General features: G+C 35.9%; 1 protein-coding gene across 12 annotated transcripts in view; it reads left to right on the plus strand.

Annotated features, from left to right (window-relative positions):
* The window catches only part of Ryr (Ryanodine receptor), a 41,460-nt gene that overhangs the window by 13,967 nt on the left and 10,787 nt on the right, over nt 1-16,706 (plus strand). For 3 of the 12 annotated variants that reach the window (XM_070302996.1, XM_070303001.1, XM_070302999.1), the window contains exons 8-40: nt 62-174; nt 342-541; nt 801-983; nt 1,081-1,252; nt 1,454-1,623; nt 1,752-1,876; nt 1,951-2,321; nt 2,507-2,838; nt 3,017-4,125; nt 4,424-4,632; nt 5,691-5,790; nt 7,384-7,582; nt 7,688-8,061; nt 8,269-8,494; nt 8,575-8,604; nt 8,746-8,884; nt 9,017-9,312; nt 9,406-9,939; nt 10,062-10,294; nt 10,534-10,636; nt 10,696-10,866; nt 11,046-11,161; nt 11,249-11,794; nt 11,970-12,788; nt 13,119-13,273; nt 13,801-13,984; nt 14,489-14,509; nt 14,594-14,871; nt 15,041-15,261; nt 15,389-15,479; nt 15,590-15,912; nt 16,098-16,401; nt 16,486-16,639. In XM_070302996.1, the coding sequence (XP_070159097.1) occupies nt 62-174; nt 342-541; nt 801-983; nt 1,081-1,252; nt 1,454-1,623; nt 1,752-1,876; nt 1,951-2,321; nt 2,507-2,838; nt 3,017-4,125; nt 4,424-4,632; nt 5,691-5,790; nt 7,384-7,582; nt 7,688-8,061; nt 8,269-8,494; nt 8,575-8,604; nt 8,746-8,884; nt 9,017-9,312; nt 9,406-9,939; nt 10,062-10,294; nt 10,534-10,636; nt 10,696-10,866; nt 11,046-11,161; nt 11,249-11,794; nt 11,970-12,788; nt 13,119-13,273; nt 13,801-13,984; nt 14,489-14,509; nt 14,594-14,871; nt 15,041-15,261; nt 15,389-15,479; nt 15,590-15,912; nt 16,098-16,401; nt 16,486-16,639 (8,601 nt within the window). Of the gene's footprint in view, nt 1-61; nt 175-341; nt 542-800; nt 984-1,080; nt 1,253-1,453; nt 1,624-1,751; nt 1,877-1,950; nt 2,322-2,506; nt 2,839-3,016; nt 4,126-4,423; nt 4,633-5,123; nt 5,224-5,690; nt 5,791-7,383; nt 7,583-7,687; nt 8,062-8,268; nt 8,495-8,574; nt 8,605-8,745; nt 8,885-9,016; nt 9,313-9,405; nt 9,940-10,061; nt 10,295-10,533; nt 10,637-10,695; nt 10,867-11,045; nt 11,162-11,248; nt 11,795-11,969; nt 12,789-13,118; nt 13,274-13,800; nt 13,985-14,488; nt 14,510-14,593; nt 14,872-15,040; nt 15,262-15,388; nt 15,480-15,589; nt 15,913-16,097; nt 16,402-16,485; nt 16,640-16,706 lie in introns of all 12 variants that reach the window. The other 9 variants (XM_070303002.1, XM_070303004.1, XM_070303007.1 and 6 more) reach the window with 6 other exon arrangements.

Genomic DNA, 16,706 nt, shown 5'->3' on the forward strand with positions numbered 1-16,706 from the left:
CGGAAAATACGTATTGAATATCACACTTCGCTTTGAATTTCATCAAGTTTTATTCGTGCAGGTGAAGCGTGTTGGTGGACCGTGCATCCTGCCTCCAAGCAGAGATCCGAGGGTGAGAAAGTGCGTGTGGGTGACGATCTTATTCTGGTATCTGTCGCTACCGAACGATACTTGGTAAGTTTGACATTTATTAAATTATAACAAAATAATATAAAACAAATAGAAATAAAAATAAAGTAGAATATAATATTAATTATGAAAAGTAATGATAATATTTTGATGATATTTTTGTGCGAAAATAAAAAAATATATCTTAATAAATATCCTTTTCTTTGTTTCAGCATACGACGAAGGAAAACGATTTGTCGGTAGTTAATGCCTCTTTTCACGTAACCCATTGGTCTGTACAACCTTACGGTACCGGTATCAGCAGAATGAAATATGTCGGTTATGTTTTTGGAGGCGATGTATTGCGATTCTTTCACGGTGGTGACGAGTGTTTGACGATACCATCGACTTGGAGTCCAGCACCAAGTCAAAAGTGAGCATAGATTATATCTATTGTGCCTTGATAAGACCAATCAAATAATTCATATATATATAATTTAATGAATAATTAATTAATTAATCATATATAATAAATGATAAAATTAAATTAAAAATTTTCATATAAAAATGATAATTATTTTATATAATTATACAAGTCTCGTGAAAAAATTAGAATAATTATTGTTATTGGAAAATAAAAAAAGAGGATAAAAGTAAAGTTGTTGTTTTACAAATGTTTCATCATTTTGTAGTCTCGTAATCTACGAAGGCGGTAGCGTAATGAGTCAAGCGAGATCGCTATGGAGATTAGAGCTCGCCAGGACAAAATGGGCAGGTGGCTTTATCAACTGGTTACATCCTATGAGGATCAGGCACTTGACGACCGGACGTTATCTCGGCGTAAAGGAGAACAACGAGCTCTATCTGGTCGATAGGTTAATACTTATTTTTAGAAAAAGTTCAAGGGTCATGGCATAATCCTTATAGGCTCACAACAATGTTTCTTAAATCTACGATTATTTCTTTCCGAAGGAATGAGGCGACGATCGAAACTTCGACATTCTGTCTGCGGCAGGAAAAGGACGATCAGAAGATTGTTCTTGAAGACAAAGATCTAGAAGTCATCGGAATGCCAATCATTAAATACGGTGACTCTACTGTTATTATGCAACATGCCACCACGTGCCTCTGGGTGTCTTATAAAGTAAATAAGAAAATAAATTTATTAAATACGATATAAAATATATAAACAATTTCAAGGCAAGCAAATTCCGATTAACTTGATTAATTAAAAGCTTCTCTTCGATTCCTGTAAAATATATTTAAAAGTTTAATGAAAGAGAGAGAGAGAGAGAGAGTTGCGAGAAATTTTCATGATTTTTACGATTACGTGATATTTCCTTAGTCATACGAGACAAAAAAAAAGGGAGTCGGAAAAGTCGAAGAAAAGCAAGCGGTACTCCACGAAGAGGGTAAGATGGACGATGGTTTAGATTTTTCTAGATCTCAAGAAGAAGAATCTCGCACTGCCCGCGTTATCAGAAAATGCAGCAGCTTGTTTACTCAATTTATCACGTGAGAATTTTCAGAATTAGAAATATTTTTAAAAATATAGAAAAAAAGAAAAAATTAAAATTATTGAAAAATTAAAATCATGTATATAAATAAAAAAAAACTTATTAAAAATATCGAATATTTTTTAGTGGCCTAGAAACGTTGCAAGTGGATAGAAGAGCGTCCATGTTCTTTCAAAACGTGAATCTTAACGAGATGGTAATGTGTCTTGAAGACTTGATCAATTACTTTGCTCAACCCGAAGACGACATGGGTAAGAAAATACGTTTTTTTTTTTTTTTATAAAACGTTTTTTAAAAACATGTCATTAATGATAGATTTCTCCAGAACACGAAGAAAAGCAGAACAAATTCCGAGCTCTTAGAAACCGTCAAGATCTGTTTCAAGAAGAAGGCATATTGAATTTAATTCTCGAAGCCATTGACAAAATTAATGTGATCACTTCACAAGGATTTCTCGTCGCTCTTTCCGGTGACGAGAGTGGCCAAGCCTGGGATCAGATATCTGGATATCTTTATCAATTGCTGGCGGCTATTATCAAGGGTAATCATACCAACTGCGCCCAGTTCGCTAATAGCAATCGTCTCAATTGGTTGTTCAGTCGACTGGGCTCACAGGCTTCCAGCGAAGGAACTGGAATGTTGGATGTACTTCATTGCGTCCTGATCGATTCGCCAGAAGCTTTAAACATGATGAGGGTATTGTGTTATTTTTTTATAATATAAATTATTTAGTGAATAATGATGATAGCGAATAATTTTTCTTGTAAAATAAAAAATGTAATAGAATAAAAATTAAATTTGCGTAATAAATTTATGTTAAATAAATTTAATTTATTCTATTTGTAAATTTTTTAATTCTGATTTATAAATATTTTTTTCAGGATGAGCATATAAAAGTAATTATTTCTTTACTAGAGAAACACGGCAGAGATCCGAAGGTTTTGGATGTTTTATGTTCGCTATGCGTCGGTAATGGCGTTGCAGTGCGTTCTTCGCAGAATAATATTTGCGACTTTTTGTTGCCGGGAAAAAATCTGCTTCTCCAGACGCAATTGGTAGATCATGTGGCTAGTGTTAGACCGAATATATTCGTTGGCAGAGTCGAGGGTTCGGCTCTTTATCAAAAGTGGTATTTCGAAGTAACCGTGGATCATATCGAACAGACGACGCATATGATGCCGCACTTGAGAATCGGATGGGCAAATACTGCTGGGTAAATTAATCTAGAATCTAGAATACGATTTTCAGATACCTATTTATTTTTAGTGTCAAGCATGTTAAATATACTATGTCAATAATAAACATATTATATAGCATTAATTTTTTTCATTTCGAATGAAATTTTTCGATATTGAAAAGGCCAATAATGTAAATGTCATTTCCGCAAATAGCTACATGCCGTATCCCGGTGGTGGCGAGAAGTGGGGTGGAAACGGCGTTGGCGATGACTTGTATTCGTTCGGATTCGACGGCGCTTATCTATGGACCGGTGGTAGGAAGACGCAAGTCGTTCAGAACGCCACGGAGCCTTATATCAGGAAGAGCGACGTAATCGGCTGCGCCTTAGATTTAACGGTGCCAGTGATAACGTTCACTTTCAATGGCAATCGTATCATGGGCTCCTTTCGTAATTTTAATTTAGACGGCATGTTCTTCCCCGTCATTAGCTGTTCGTCTAAACTCTCCTGCAGATTTCTGCTGGGTGGCGATCACGGCAAATTGAAGTACCAACCGATGGAAGAATTCTCGCCGCTGGTTGAGAGCCTGTTGCCGCAGCAGATCCTGTCGTTAGATCCGTGCTTCTATTTCGGCAACATGAACAAGGTGGTTTTAGCAGGACCGTGGCTGGTCGAGGACGACACCGCCTTCGTTCCGGGCCCGGTCGATACCTCTATGGTCAACTTGCCCGCCTACGTCGAGCAAATCAGGGATAAACTCGCAGAGAATATCCATGAGATGTGGGCGATGAACAAAATCGAGGCCGGTTGGATTTATGGCGAGGTCAGGGACGATTTAAGAAAAATACATCCTTGCATAGTTCAATTCGAGCGACTGCCAGCCGCGGAAAAGCGCTACGATACTCAGCTGGCCGTGCAAACTCTGAAGACTATTTTAGCTCTGGGCTATTACATCACAATGGATAAACCACCATCTCGAATCAAGACTTTGAGACTGCCAAATGAATCATTTCTGCAAAGCAGCGGATATAAACCCGCACCACTTGATCTGTCAGCGATCACGTTGACCCCCAAAATGGAAGAGCTCGTTGACCAATTGGCAGAGAATACACATAATCTCTGGGCGAAAGAGAGAATCAGTCAAGGATGGACATACGGATTAAACGAAGACTCGGAAATGAGAAGAAGTCCTCATTTGGTACCGTATCTGAAGGTCGATGAAGCTATTAAGAAAGCTAATCGGGATACGGCCAGCGAAACCGTCAGAACTTTGTTAGTCTATGGATACATGCTTGATCCACCCACTGGAGAACAGCACGAGGGTGAGATTTTATATCACTCTCTTTTAATTACATACTTAAAAAAAACATATACTTGACGAAATATTATTTACAATGATATTAATTATTGTTTATAATAATTAATCGCATATATTTGTTTATGTATAATATTATAATATACAATAAATTATAATTTATAATTTTCTTTATTTTTTTGAACTCAATTGCAGAGAGCGTCAATTGAATTATATCAAATTTTGCTGACTTTTTTTGAATATATTCTTTTGAGATTCTAATATTAATTACGCATATTAACCTATTTATTTTCTCGTATTTGTAGCATTGCTTTTGGAGGCTAGCAGATTACGACAACTATCCTTCAGAACTTACAGGGTCGAGAAGCATTACGCGGTCAGCAGCGGAAAATGGTATTTCGAGTTCGAAGTTCTCACAGCTGGACCGATGCGCGTTGGTTGGGCGAAGGCCGATTGCATGCCGGGAAGTATGCTCGGCAGTGACGAAAATACTTGGGCATTCGACGGTTACAACGTAAGTATCAATGTTTTTTTTCTTTTTTTATTATCTATAATGATTAGAATGACACTATATTTAATGGAATTTATGAAACGATTTTTTTAGCCGATAATAAAAAGAAAATCATAATATTAGCTATATTTTTATAAAATATATCTTCAATTTTGAATTACAAGTAATGAATAAATAATGTAGAAACTTATTAAAAATATTTTTGCATAAGAGATATATCAAAAATATATTAATAATTTATTGCACAATGTTATTATATCGTAATGACAATCTTTTGTGTAATACTTGAGTTATTGTAGCCACAAAAGGTGAGAACTTCAAAACTCGTGTTTATCGAACCTCTTTTTAACAAATGAAAATATTGAGCAGAGCTGCGTGCATGCAATCTGTACAATCAGTAGTATCTTATTGCAAGGCGAATGTAATATTAATATAAGCGTTACGTGGCTCGCGAAATATTAAATATGAATAATCCATAAAAACATGAATGTCAGGTGACTAAAGTACACGCTGGCACCCACGAGTCATTTGGTCACAGATACCAAGTGGGCGACATAGTCGGATGTTTCATTGACGTGGCAGACCGAACGATCAGTAAGAGTCCCATCTTCCAAATTGGCTGATTTTTAAAGGCCCCATTATACGTATACACATATTTCTTTTTTTGTTCCTGAGTTTTCTCGTCACTACTATTGTCTTTGTCTCGTTGTATATGTTTCTTTCATGTTGATTTGGTTTTATATATCTTGCATCCTTGTCCCAAGACAAATGTTAATCGCTGGTGAAATTTCATTCGGCGAGGTGTGGCTTGACTTTTATCGATATCGAGAGTATCCATGAAATTTCCTCGCGATATATCTTTTTAACTTTGCACTATGCCGAAATTTTTCGGCATCGGATCTACACGACAACGAAACGTATATAGGAATAAAAGAACAAGTATATACAAGATATTCCAGACCCATCACGCGCAAAAGATACAATAGAACATCTCGTTTACTGGTCTGTCCAGATCTGTCCACGAGCGGAAATATTGAAATGGTAAACATTTTGTTTTAAAGGAGGAAAAAGTATACTCGGGCACGGCCGAAACGTTCGGCAAACAATGGCAGATCGGAGACGTTGTCGGTGTTTTCCTGGATCTAATTGACCGAACGATTAGTAAGACGGAATTTTTAAACGAACGCTTCAGCTGCCATTTCAAGCTATATTACACTGTATAATTTGATCTCTAGTAATAGATTACTGGATACAGACATTGTGATTTTCAACACTATTTCTATGCATAATGATTTTATTTTTAATATTGACCAAATAGAGACTGATTATATAAATATTCTATGGAATATACAACATATATACAATGCGTAACGTATGTAATACATATAACATGTATACAAAAAAATAAAATGGACAATTTCATTATCATCTGTTAGAAAATTAAAATAATATTTAACGCGCAGAATACACGACTCTATATTACAACGTTAGAATTATGCAATATCGGGACGAATATTTATCAAGTAAATCTTCGGCGCCGCGTACTTTAGAGGAGAACCTTCATTTTGCTTAAGCTTTCACAAAAAGAAAACTCTGTTGCGATAAACAAAAGAAGCGATTATGAATTTTTTGCACGGAAAATATTTCATCTCGCCACATCATCATTTTAACATGTTGAAGTTAACCGAAGAACCAGAGATAATCCTGGTTTCTATCATTATTAATAATATCACGCTTTCGATCGATCGAAAATCATGTCTCTGACCCAATGTCTTTTCCGGTATCCAGTATTCTACTCAGTATTTATACTGTCAGCGAAACACAACGGTGCTTCCGTAACTCATATCTACTAATCACTAACACCAGGGTGTGACCCTAAATTTTATATCGATCATGTCACGCGTGCATTCTAAAACAAAAATTCCCAAATACAATATCAATACGATAAAATTTTTTTGCAAAACGTTACACCCATTGAATCGGTATTGAAGACAAAATATCGAAGAAAATATCCCAGATTAAATGGATATATATGTTTTCTTGTTTATAAGAAATGTTAATAATTTTTATTTCTTTATCTCGAGCATATATTTATATTTTGTTTTATTTTTTTTGTAATCGTAAGATTTATCTTAAAGAAAGTGTACGGTCTGTGTGTAATAATATTACACATATTTGTGGTTTTCATTTCACCCCTTTCAAGTAACGTCCTTTGCATGCATATTCTATCTGAAATTATGTTAATGGATCGTGTGAATAAAAATAAAATAAATCTCTTAATTCTAAACATATATAAATGAATATTTTAATATCCATATCTATCTTTTCGCGCAAACGATAATAGATAAAATCTTATATAATAAAAATCTTTGTTAGATTCGATTCATATGATCCATTTTAGCATCTGCTTTGCCATAATCGTATGTAACGTATCTCTTATTTCTAATTAGTTCTTAAAAATTTTTATCTGGCGAAACCGTAAATTTGCGTTTTATTTAAATGTCACATAACATTTGATATTCACAAATTATAATGATTATTTATTAATTAGTTGCTTGCTATCGAATTATGTTGCTTTTCAATAAGCCGAAACGAACGTTTGACATTTCAACGAGATCGAATAAATAGAATTGTTCGTTAGTGAGTTATTTTAAACGTTTTTCTATATTACATTATGTTCTGTTGCCCGTTCGCTTCGACTTTCTTCGATACTCGATATAAATGCATGGTGATAGAAATTTGTGAATTACTCAGGCTTCTCCTTGAATGGAGAACTGCTGATGGATGCACTCGGTGGCGAAACTTCTTTCGCCGATGTGCAAGGCGATTCTTTCGTACCCGCGTTCACTCTTGGCGTCGGACAAAAGGCAAGATTAACATTCGGCCAGGATGTAAATACTTTAAAGTTTTTCACTACCTGCGGTTTACAAGAGGGCTACGAACCGTTCTGCGTGTAAGTAATATTAATTTAGAATGTATTTTTGTGATATATGTATACGAAAAATAGCAATGCGTTCATTGATATCCACGTTTATAAATGTCAATTTTTATATCGTAGAAACATGAATCGTCTAGTCACATATTGGTATACGAAAGATCAACCCATCTTCGAAAACACCGACGACATGGCTGATACGCGAATAGACGTGGCTAGGATACCAGCTGGTTCTGACACGCCGCCGTGTCTAAAAATCTCTCACAATACGTTCGAGACTATGGAAAAGGCTAACTGGGAATTTCTCAGATTATCGCTACCTGTGATTTGTCAATCCAACTTTGTAACGGAGGGTGAGAAATTACGAAGGTGGCAGGAGATCAAAATGCGACAGAATAGACTTTTAGCCGAGCAGGTCGAACAAGCACAACAAGCTGCACCGTCGGGTCATTTGGAGCAAATCATGAAATCTGGCTTCAGTATGAGCGATATCAAAGGTAATAATGGTCTAAAAGGATCTAAAAAGTGATCAATATGAAATATAAATTTTGTCACGTTTCGTGATAGGTAAATTAGTAATGTTGATAATAAAACAAAATAAAATTTTCTTTATGTGTTGCATAACTTTAAGGAAATTTGTATAGATAAAATTATTTAATTTAATTAGAATATATGTAATTCTATACATATATAATGTTGATAAGGTCTGCAAAGAAATTATTCGGAGGATGCAGCCGAGGCAGATGAGATGCTGAAAGAATCGCCGCTTCCTATGCAAAGAGGCAAACCAGCTAGGCCGCCTAGGAAAGGTTCTCTTTATGGATCGCGTACTTTAGACAACATGGTCAGCGAAGCTGAAATGAATGGATATGGCGAGATGAACGGCGACATTAAAGATGAGAAAAAGAAACGCGGTCGTTCACCTTTTCGGTAAGCATGAATTATTAATGACCATTGTCTTTAATATATGTTGCAAAAGACAAATTAACTTCGATACTTGACTTCGTTAGCAAGCTTAGCAAAGAAATGGAGGATGTACCGTAAGTTGAAGTACTTTTTTCAATGTTTGTAAAATGCAAAGTTATTATTAAGAAAATAATATTTGATTTAGTATCAATGATATTTATTTGGATATAATTATTAATTTTTTATTTAATAGATTTGATTTTTATCGCGCGCAGGTTCTTCTCGCGCAAAGCGAAATCTCCGGATGCAAAATCGAAAACACCTGAGCCGCAAGTTCGTTCGGATGTTTCTGATAAAAGTACGAGAACGGTCGGAAGTAAAAGTGCCAAAGCTCCTCAAATTCGTGTTTCAACCGTAAGTATATATACTATATAGCTCTAATCGAATGAAATGTTTAAAAATATTTTTTAATGTAGACGAATTTATATATATCAATTTTTCAAAAACGTCAATAATTATAAAATTTTGTAAAATCTTTCTTCGTAGACGGACTTGAAAGTAGTGCCGCCTCAAATCCCGGAACGTAATGTCCCCAAGGCAATGTCTGTGTTAACCGGAACCGGCGTCGAAGCGATCGGCAATGAAATCTTCGATGCCGAATGCATGAAACTAATGAACGAGTATTTCTACGGCGTCAGGATATTCCCTGGTCAGGATCCGACTCATGTTTACATTGGCTGGGTTACTTCGCAGTATCATTTACATACAAAAGATTTCAATTTGTCTCGCGTGAGAAAATCTTCCGTCGCCATCATGGATGAGTACGATCGTCTCGTAGAGCAGTACGTTTCATAATCATTTTACTGTATAATTTTGATAAAAAATAATTCTAAAAGAAGCGTCGGCTGAAAAGTAAAATGTTGCAAACGTCATAGAGTCGACAGACAAAGCTGTTACATGGTTCGAGCGGACGAATTGTACAACGAAGTCACACAGGATGCGTCCGGCAAAGGCGCGTCTCAGGGTATGTTCGTCGGATGTTTCGTCGACACCGCCACAGGCTGGGTGTCCTTCACCTGCGAAGGCAAGGAAACGAGTCATAAGTTTAAGATGGAGCCGGACACGAAATTGTTCCCGGCGATCTTTGTCGAGGCCACCAGCAAAGAGATCCTGCAGATCGAACTCGGCAGGACCTCGACGACACTTCCACTCTCAGCCGCGGTGCTGCAGAATTCCGAACGACACGTGATACCGCAATTTCCGCCCAGGCTAAAGGTGCAATGCTTGAAACCACACCAATGGGCGAGAGTGCCAAATCAGTCACTTCAAGTACATGCCTTGAAACTATCCGATATCAGAGGCTGGTCGATGCTATGCGAGGACGCTATTTCGATGCTCGCTCTTCATATACCCGAAGAAGATAGATGTATCGATATCCTGGAGCTTATCGAAATGGATAAGCTGCTCAGGTAAAGCTTTGACAAGAAATTTGCAAAGCAAAAAGTTTGAAAATTATTCTCTTCTTTTTATTTGAATTTTTTCAATTTCATAAAATAATTTTTCTTCCTCTTTCTTTTTCTCTCTTTCATAGTTTCCACGCGCATACATTGACATTGTACGCAGCTCTGTGCTATCAGTCTAATTATCGAGCGGCGCATGCTTTGTGCCAACATGTTGACCAGAAACAATTATTGTACGCGATACGAGCCGAATATATGTCCGGACCCCTCCGACAAGGATTTTACGATTTACTTATTGCCTTGCATCTCGAATCACACGCGACAACGATGGAAGTGTGCAAGAACGAATACATAATTCCGCTTGGTAAGAATTTATTTTTAAATCGAAAAAATTGAGAATACGTGTAGAGAAAAGTTACAAATTAAAATCGATTTAAAATATTCTTTGCAGATTTATGTTCAATTTCTATATTTTTGTACTTTCATATCGACCGTATTTATATCGACTTCTTTAATACGAAATTCAATTAAACAATTTTGTATTTTTTCTGTCAAAATATCCATATTCGTCATTATGTTACAATTATTCGTGTATTGCCATAGGTCAAGAACTGAAGGATTTATACGAAAATTCCGAGATGAAACATAGTCTCAGATATCTAGAGACCGAATCCATTCGGCCACAAATGAAGATGACAGAAATCAGGTAAATAAAGCTTTTTCCCAAGTAGATGTGAGACCCTTACTAATCCAACCACCATCAAGGAATGTTCCTTCTAGTGATCAAGCAATTGAGAACATAAAGATGCTGTACAGCCCGCATTTTCCGCTCGATGTCGTGCGAGATTACGTGATGATGGCACTTAACGAGGCTGTCGAAGTTAATCAAGTGCATAACCGAGATCCGATTGGAGGCAGCAACGAGAATCTTTTTTTGTATGTAAGACAATAAGTTTAACCGCTCTCCGCTGCAACTGCTGCAACTTTAAGGCGGAAAACAAAATATGCAAATTTCTCTACTACTACTTCTTTAAACAGGAATTTTTAATTTCTGCTTATCGCTTACGGCGTTACACTAATCGTAAATATTATTTGATATGATTTCGACGTTACAGACCTCTTCTGAAGCTGGTAGATAGATTACTTTTGGTAGGCATGTTGAGGAACGAGGATATAATCAAGTTGCTCGTCATGATAAATCCCGAAACTTGGGACCCAACGTTCGATAAAGGCAAGCCGATTAAAAAAGTAACGTTCAATTATTAAATGTAAATAGATAAAAAACATAATTTGACACGATATTATTAAACTGTTGTAGAAGGTAAAGATGAGCACAAGAAAGGATTGTTACATATGAAAATGGCGGAGGGAGCGAAACTACAAATGTGTTATCTACTTCATCATTTAAACGATATTCAATTGCGCCATCGTGTCGAATCTATTATCTCATTTGCCTTTGACTTTGTCGGAGAATTGCAGGCAGATCAGTTACGACGTTACATCGATATCAAGCAATCGGATTTACCATCAGCTGTCGCTGCCAAGAAGACTAGAGAATATAGGTGTCCTCCGCGCGAACAGATGAATGCCATTTTGAGCTTCAAAAATTTAGACTCTGAGGAAGATCCGGAGAATTGCCCTTGTGGCGAGGATCTCATTGTGAAGATGAACGAATTTCACAGTGAGCTGATGTCCTACGTGTCTTTGACTGCTCTTCAAGAAGCGGCCAATGCCGCCAACGAGCCAGCTGAAGAAATTCAAAAACCTGGTGCCATGAAACGCCTCTTCAACTTCATCAACGCCGTCAAAGAGTTCGAGGAAGAACCTAAAGTTGAACCCGAACCCGAGAAAAAAACTCCCGAGGGTAAATCTCTTTCATTGACTTTTATTTCATAATTTTAACAAAGAAATATTGTAAAATATTAATAAATATTAATAAATAATATTAGTAATTAATATAAATTAATATTATTAATAAAATATTAATAAATATTAATAAAGAATTTTTTTATATAATTCTTGTGCTTTGCTTTTCACAGAGGTGTTTCGCAAGGTGTTGATATCGACCATCGTGAGTTGGGCCGAGGAATCACAAATCGAAACGCCGAAACTTGTGCGAGAAATGTTCAGCTTATTAGTCAGACAATACGATACAGTCGGCGAGTTAATCAGGGCCCTGGAGAAGACTTACGTCGTCAACAACAAGACCAAGGACGATGTTGCGCTGATGTGGGTCGGCTTAAGTCAGATTCGCGCCTTGTTGCCGGTGCAAATGTCTCAAGAAGAAGAGGCTTTAGTACGAGAGAGACTATGGAAATTGGTGAATAATCACACATTCTTCCAGCATCCCGATCTCATCAGAGTGCTGAGAATTCACGAGAATGTAATGGCTATTATGATGAACACCTTGGGAAGACGCGCTCAGGCTCAATCCGACGCTCAAACCCAGGCTCAAGCAACCGAGGGAGAACCGGCATCGAAAGAGAAGGATACTTCTCACGAGATGGTCGTGGCTTGCTGCAGATTTTTGTGTTATTTCTGTCGTACATCGAGACAGAATCAGAAAGCCATGTTCGATCACTTCGATTTTCTCCTAGAGAATAGCAATATCTTGTTAGCTAGACCATCGCTGCGAGGATCGACGCCTTTGGACGTGGCTTATTCGTCGCTAATGGAGAACACCGAGTTAGCTCTGGCTTTAAGGGAACATTATTTAGAAAAAATCGCTATTTATTTGTCACGGTGCGGCCTGCAATCTAATTCGGAATTAGTGGAAAAAGGCTATCCTGACTTGGGTTGGGATCCTGTCGAGGGTGAACGTTACCTTGATTTCTTGAGATTCTGTGTGTGGGTCAATGGTAAATTTTATCATCTTTATTTATTTAACTCTTTATAAAATTAAGATAAATGTGCAGTATAAAAGACATCTCGTCGAATTTTTTAAAACTTACACATTTTTTGTATTTCAAAGGACAGAAACTGAATATACCCGAAAAAAAAAAAAATTATTGCTCTCGTTCTATTTTATAATTGTAATTTACTGCACTCATTATTTGTTTTTATTTATAAAGAGAATGTTAATAATATTCAATATGTAACTTTTTCAAAAATCATTGAAATACCCCTTATATTAAACATTTACCAAAAATAATAAATTAAGTATGTGATTTTTTTCTTTAATATGTTAGGTGAAAGTGTAGAGGAGAATGCAAACTTGGTAATCCGTCTGCTAATCAGAAGACCAGAATGTTTAGGTCCTGCTCTTCGAGGCGAGGGTGAAGGTCTGTTAAGAGCCATCATAGAAGCTAACAAGATGTCTGAACGCATTGCCGATAGACGAAAAGTAAGATATCTCATTTATTTATTTATTTAATTGCAAAATAAGGATTATAATCAAACTATTTCGTAAGTAAGAAATCCCCTTCCACTCTTGATTGCTGTTTTAAAAAAAGTCCATGTGTATTTTCAATTTTATGCGTCCCTAGAAATTTGTGAACATGTTCTTATCAAATAATTCCCCCAAAATAATTTTTCAAATTCTGATCTGCTTTTATATATCGTATATGTATGTATAATCAATATATACATATACGTGTTTGTGTATTTGGATCTGTATAATTCAATTTCTTGTATTTCAACAATGTACCTTTATCAATTTTATTTCTCAAAATTAACACATAGTTTAGTTCCTTTCATTACATGTATTATAATCGTTTTATTGCACAAAAATGTCTCATTAAAATTAATTTGAGCTTAGTTCCTCAAAATTAGTAATTCTCATATGATTGTGTTTTTTTGCAAGAGACAACTCAAATATTATTTGCAAATAATTTTTGTGTCTGATCTTCGATTAATACGATATCAACTTAGTATCTCGCACAGGTACACGATGAAGCCGAAGGCACAGCTGCAATAATACAATTCGAGCATCCACTTCCGGAGTCAGATGATGATGAAGACTATATAGATACAGGCGCGGCGATCCTAAATTTCTATTGCACCCTCGTCGATCTATTAGGCCGCTGTGCTCCAGATTCTTCTGTCATAGAGCAAGGTAATATTATAATCCAAAGAGTTAAATCTCTCTCTCTCTCTCTCTCTCTCTCTCTCTCTTCATTAATACAGAATCACAACCAATAATTATATTCTAATTATGTTTTCTAAAAAAATATTAAACTAGTGTCTAATTCTCATTTCAGTTACTTAAAGTAATCAATGTATGTAAAATGTCTAATAAGACAGAAAGAGAAAAAGAAAAATAAATATTAATTAGGATTGAATAATATTTCAGAATAAATAAATCTTTTTTCTTTATATTTATACGCAAAGTGCGCACGTGATATAGACAGATGATAAAATAATTTATGTATGCATATAAAATGTCAGATAATTATAGACATTTTATTTTGAGATTGTGAGTGTTAAATTTTTGAGTAAATTCATATTTTTCACCTTTATCCTTCGTAACATAAAATTGTTAAAAATTTTTGCATTATATATACAAAGTACAATGAATTATCTAATAACAGCAATTAATTTTTTTCTTAATGACCAACAGAGGCCTCGATAAAGTCAGTTGGTAATATACGAAACAAAACTTTGCTTTGAAATAATTAATGTCATGAACAATGCATGCTTATTTGAAATAGCGCAATTATTTCAGGAAAGAACGAGTCTCTACGAGCTCGGGCGATCTTGAGATCGTTAGTACCTTTGGACGATCTTCAGGGTGTATTGTCCCTGCGATTCACGCTATTGAATCCTGCTGCCGGCGAAGAACGACCGAAAAGCGATACGCCGTCTGGTTTGATACCAGGACACAAACAAAGCGTTGTATTATTCTTGGAACGCGTTTACGGTATCGAAACACAAGAATTATTTTATAAAATATTGGAAGAAGCATTTTTACCAGATCTTCGCGCCGCTACTATGCTCGATAGAGTAAGAATTACTATATTTGATCCATCTCAAACGTAATATTATTTATACTTAATTTATTATTAATCATAATTACTTATTTATTATTTTAAAATAAGAAAGGCGAAGAGAATTTTGAATTAAAAAATAGAATAATTAAAAATTATACTGATTAATATAATTTCTCTTGCAGAATGACGGATATGAATCGGACATGGCGCTTGCCATGAATCGTTACATAGGAAACAGCATTCTGCCGCTACTAATTAAGCATTCGAAATTTTACAATGAGGCGGATAACTACGCGAGTTTACTCGATGCTACGTTGCACACAGTCTATCGACTCAGTAAGAACCGGATGCTAACGAAAGGACAGAGAGAAGCTGTTTCGGACTTTCTCGTCGCGTTGACTAGGTAAGCGAAACACATCTCCGATATTACATCTAACAATAAGTCGAATACCTCTGCTGCTGCTCTTCAAAAGAAGAGTCCACATATTAATTATTTTTATTATAAAAATTAACTTTAATCTCTCTTGTAGCCAGATGCAGCCCAGTATGTTACTAAAATTATTGCGAAAACTGACCGTCGACGTGTCAAAATTGTCGGAATACACTACCGTCGCTCTCAGAGTACGTCGATGATTATTTGATCGTCAAATTATTAAAAATTAACAGTTGTAACGAAGCTTCGTTAATATCTGTTGGTAATTTTATCATCGCATAATTCTTTCTTTCTATAGTTATTAACGCTGCATTATGATCGTTGCGCGAAATATTACGGCTCTACCGGCTCTGGCGGTCAAGGCGCATACGGCGCATCGAGCGACGAAGAGAAACGTCTCACAATGGTACTCTTCAGTAATATTTTCGATTCTTTATCCAAGATGGATTACGATCCGGAGCTTTTCGGAAAAGCTCTGCCATGCTTGACGGCGATCGGTTGCGCCTTGCCACCAGATTATTCATTGTCGAAGAATTATGACGACGAGTGGTACGGCAGCAAGTCGGCCTCGGCTCAATCACCCGATGGACCATACAATCCGCAACCGATCAATACATCCAGGTTATTATTTATTTCTTATTATCAAAATTCTTTATATAATTATATCGAAAATTAATATATTAAATACTATATGTATATATAAAATCTTCATAATTATAAATAAAACTAATAATTGCAAAATAATAATTACAAAGTAAAATTTAGAAAAAAAATCGATTATTTTGATATAAATTTTTTTTTTTTAGCGTGGTTCTTAATAACGACCTTAATCAAATAGTAGTAAAGTTCTCCGAGCATTATCATGATGCTTGGGCGAGTCGTAAATTAGAGAACAGTTGGACTTACGGCGATCAATGGTCGGATGTGAATAAAACTCATCCAAGATTAAAACCGTACAATATGTTGAGCGATTACGAACGAGAACGATATAAGGAACCTGTTAGAGAGAGCTTGAAGGCTCTTCTGGCGATTGGTTGGAGCGTAGAACACGCGGAGGTTGACGTGCCATCGACTAATCGCAGTTCTATGAGAAGATCATCCAAAAGTCAAGTAAGAAAAATTATCATACAAAATTTATCATATTTGTAGAAAGGAGACATGCGCTTATATATTTTCACATATTTAAATATACAGGGCGATTCGGCGAGTCCGTTTAATTATAATCCTCATCCGGTGGACATGACTAATTTGACGCTAAGCAGAGAGATGCAAAATATGGCCGAACGTTTGGCGGATAATGCTCACGATATTTGGGCGAAAAAGAAGAAAGAAGAACTCATTACTTGCGGTTAGCATAGACTGATATATATTATTTCCTACTCCTTAATTTATTAAATAATTTTCTGATAACATAT

The sequence above is a fragment of the Polyergus mexicanus genome, unplaced genomic scaffold (assembly GCF_030449975.1).
Source record: "Polyergus mexicanus isolate NDT 795.1 unplaced genomic scaffold, iyPolMexi1.0 SCAF_10, whole genome shotgun sequence".
Taxonomy (NCBI): domain Eukaryota; kingdom Metazoa; phylum Arthropoda; class Insecta; order Hymenoptera; family Formicidae; genus Polyergus; species Polyergus mexicanus.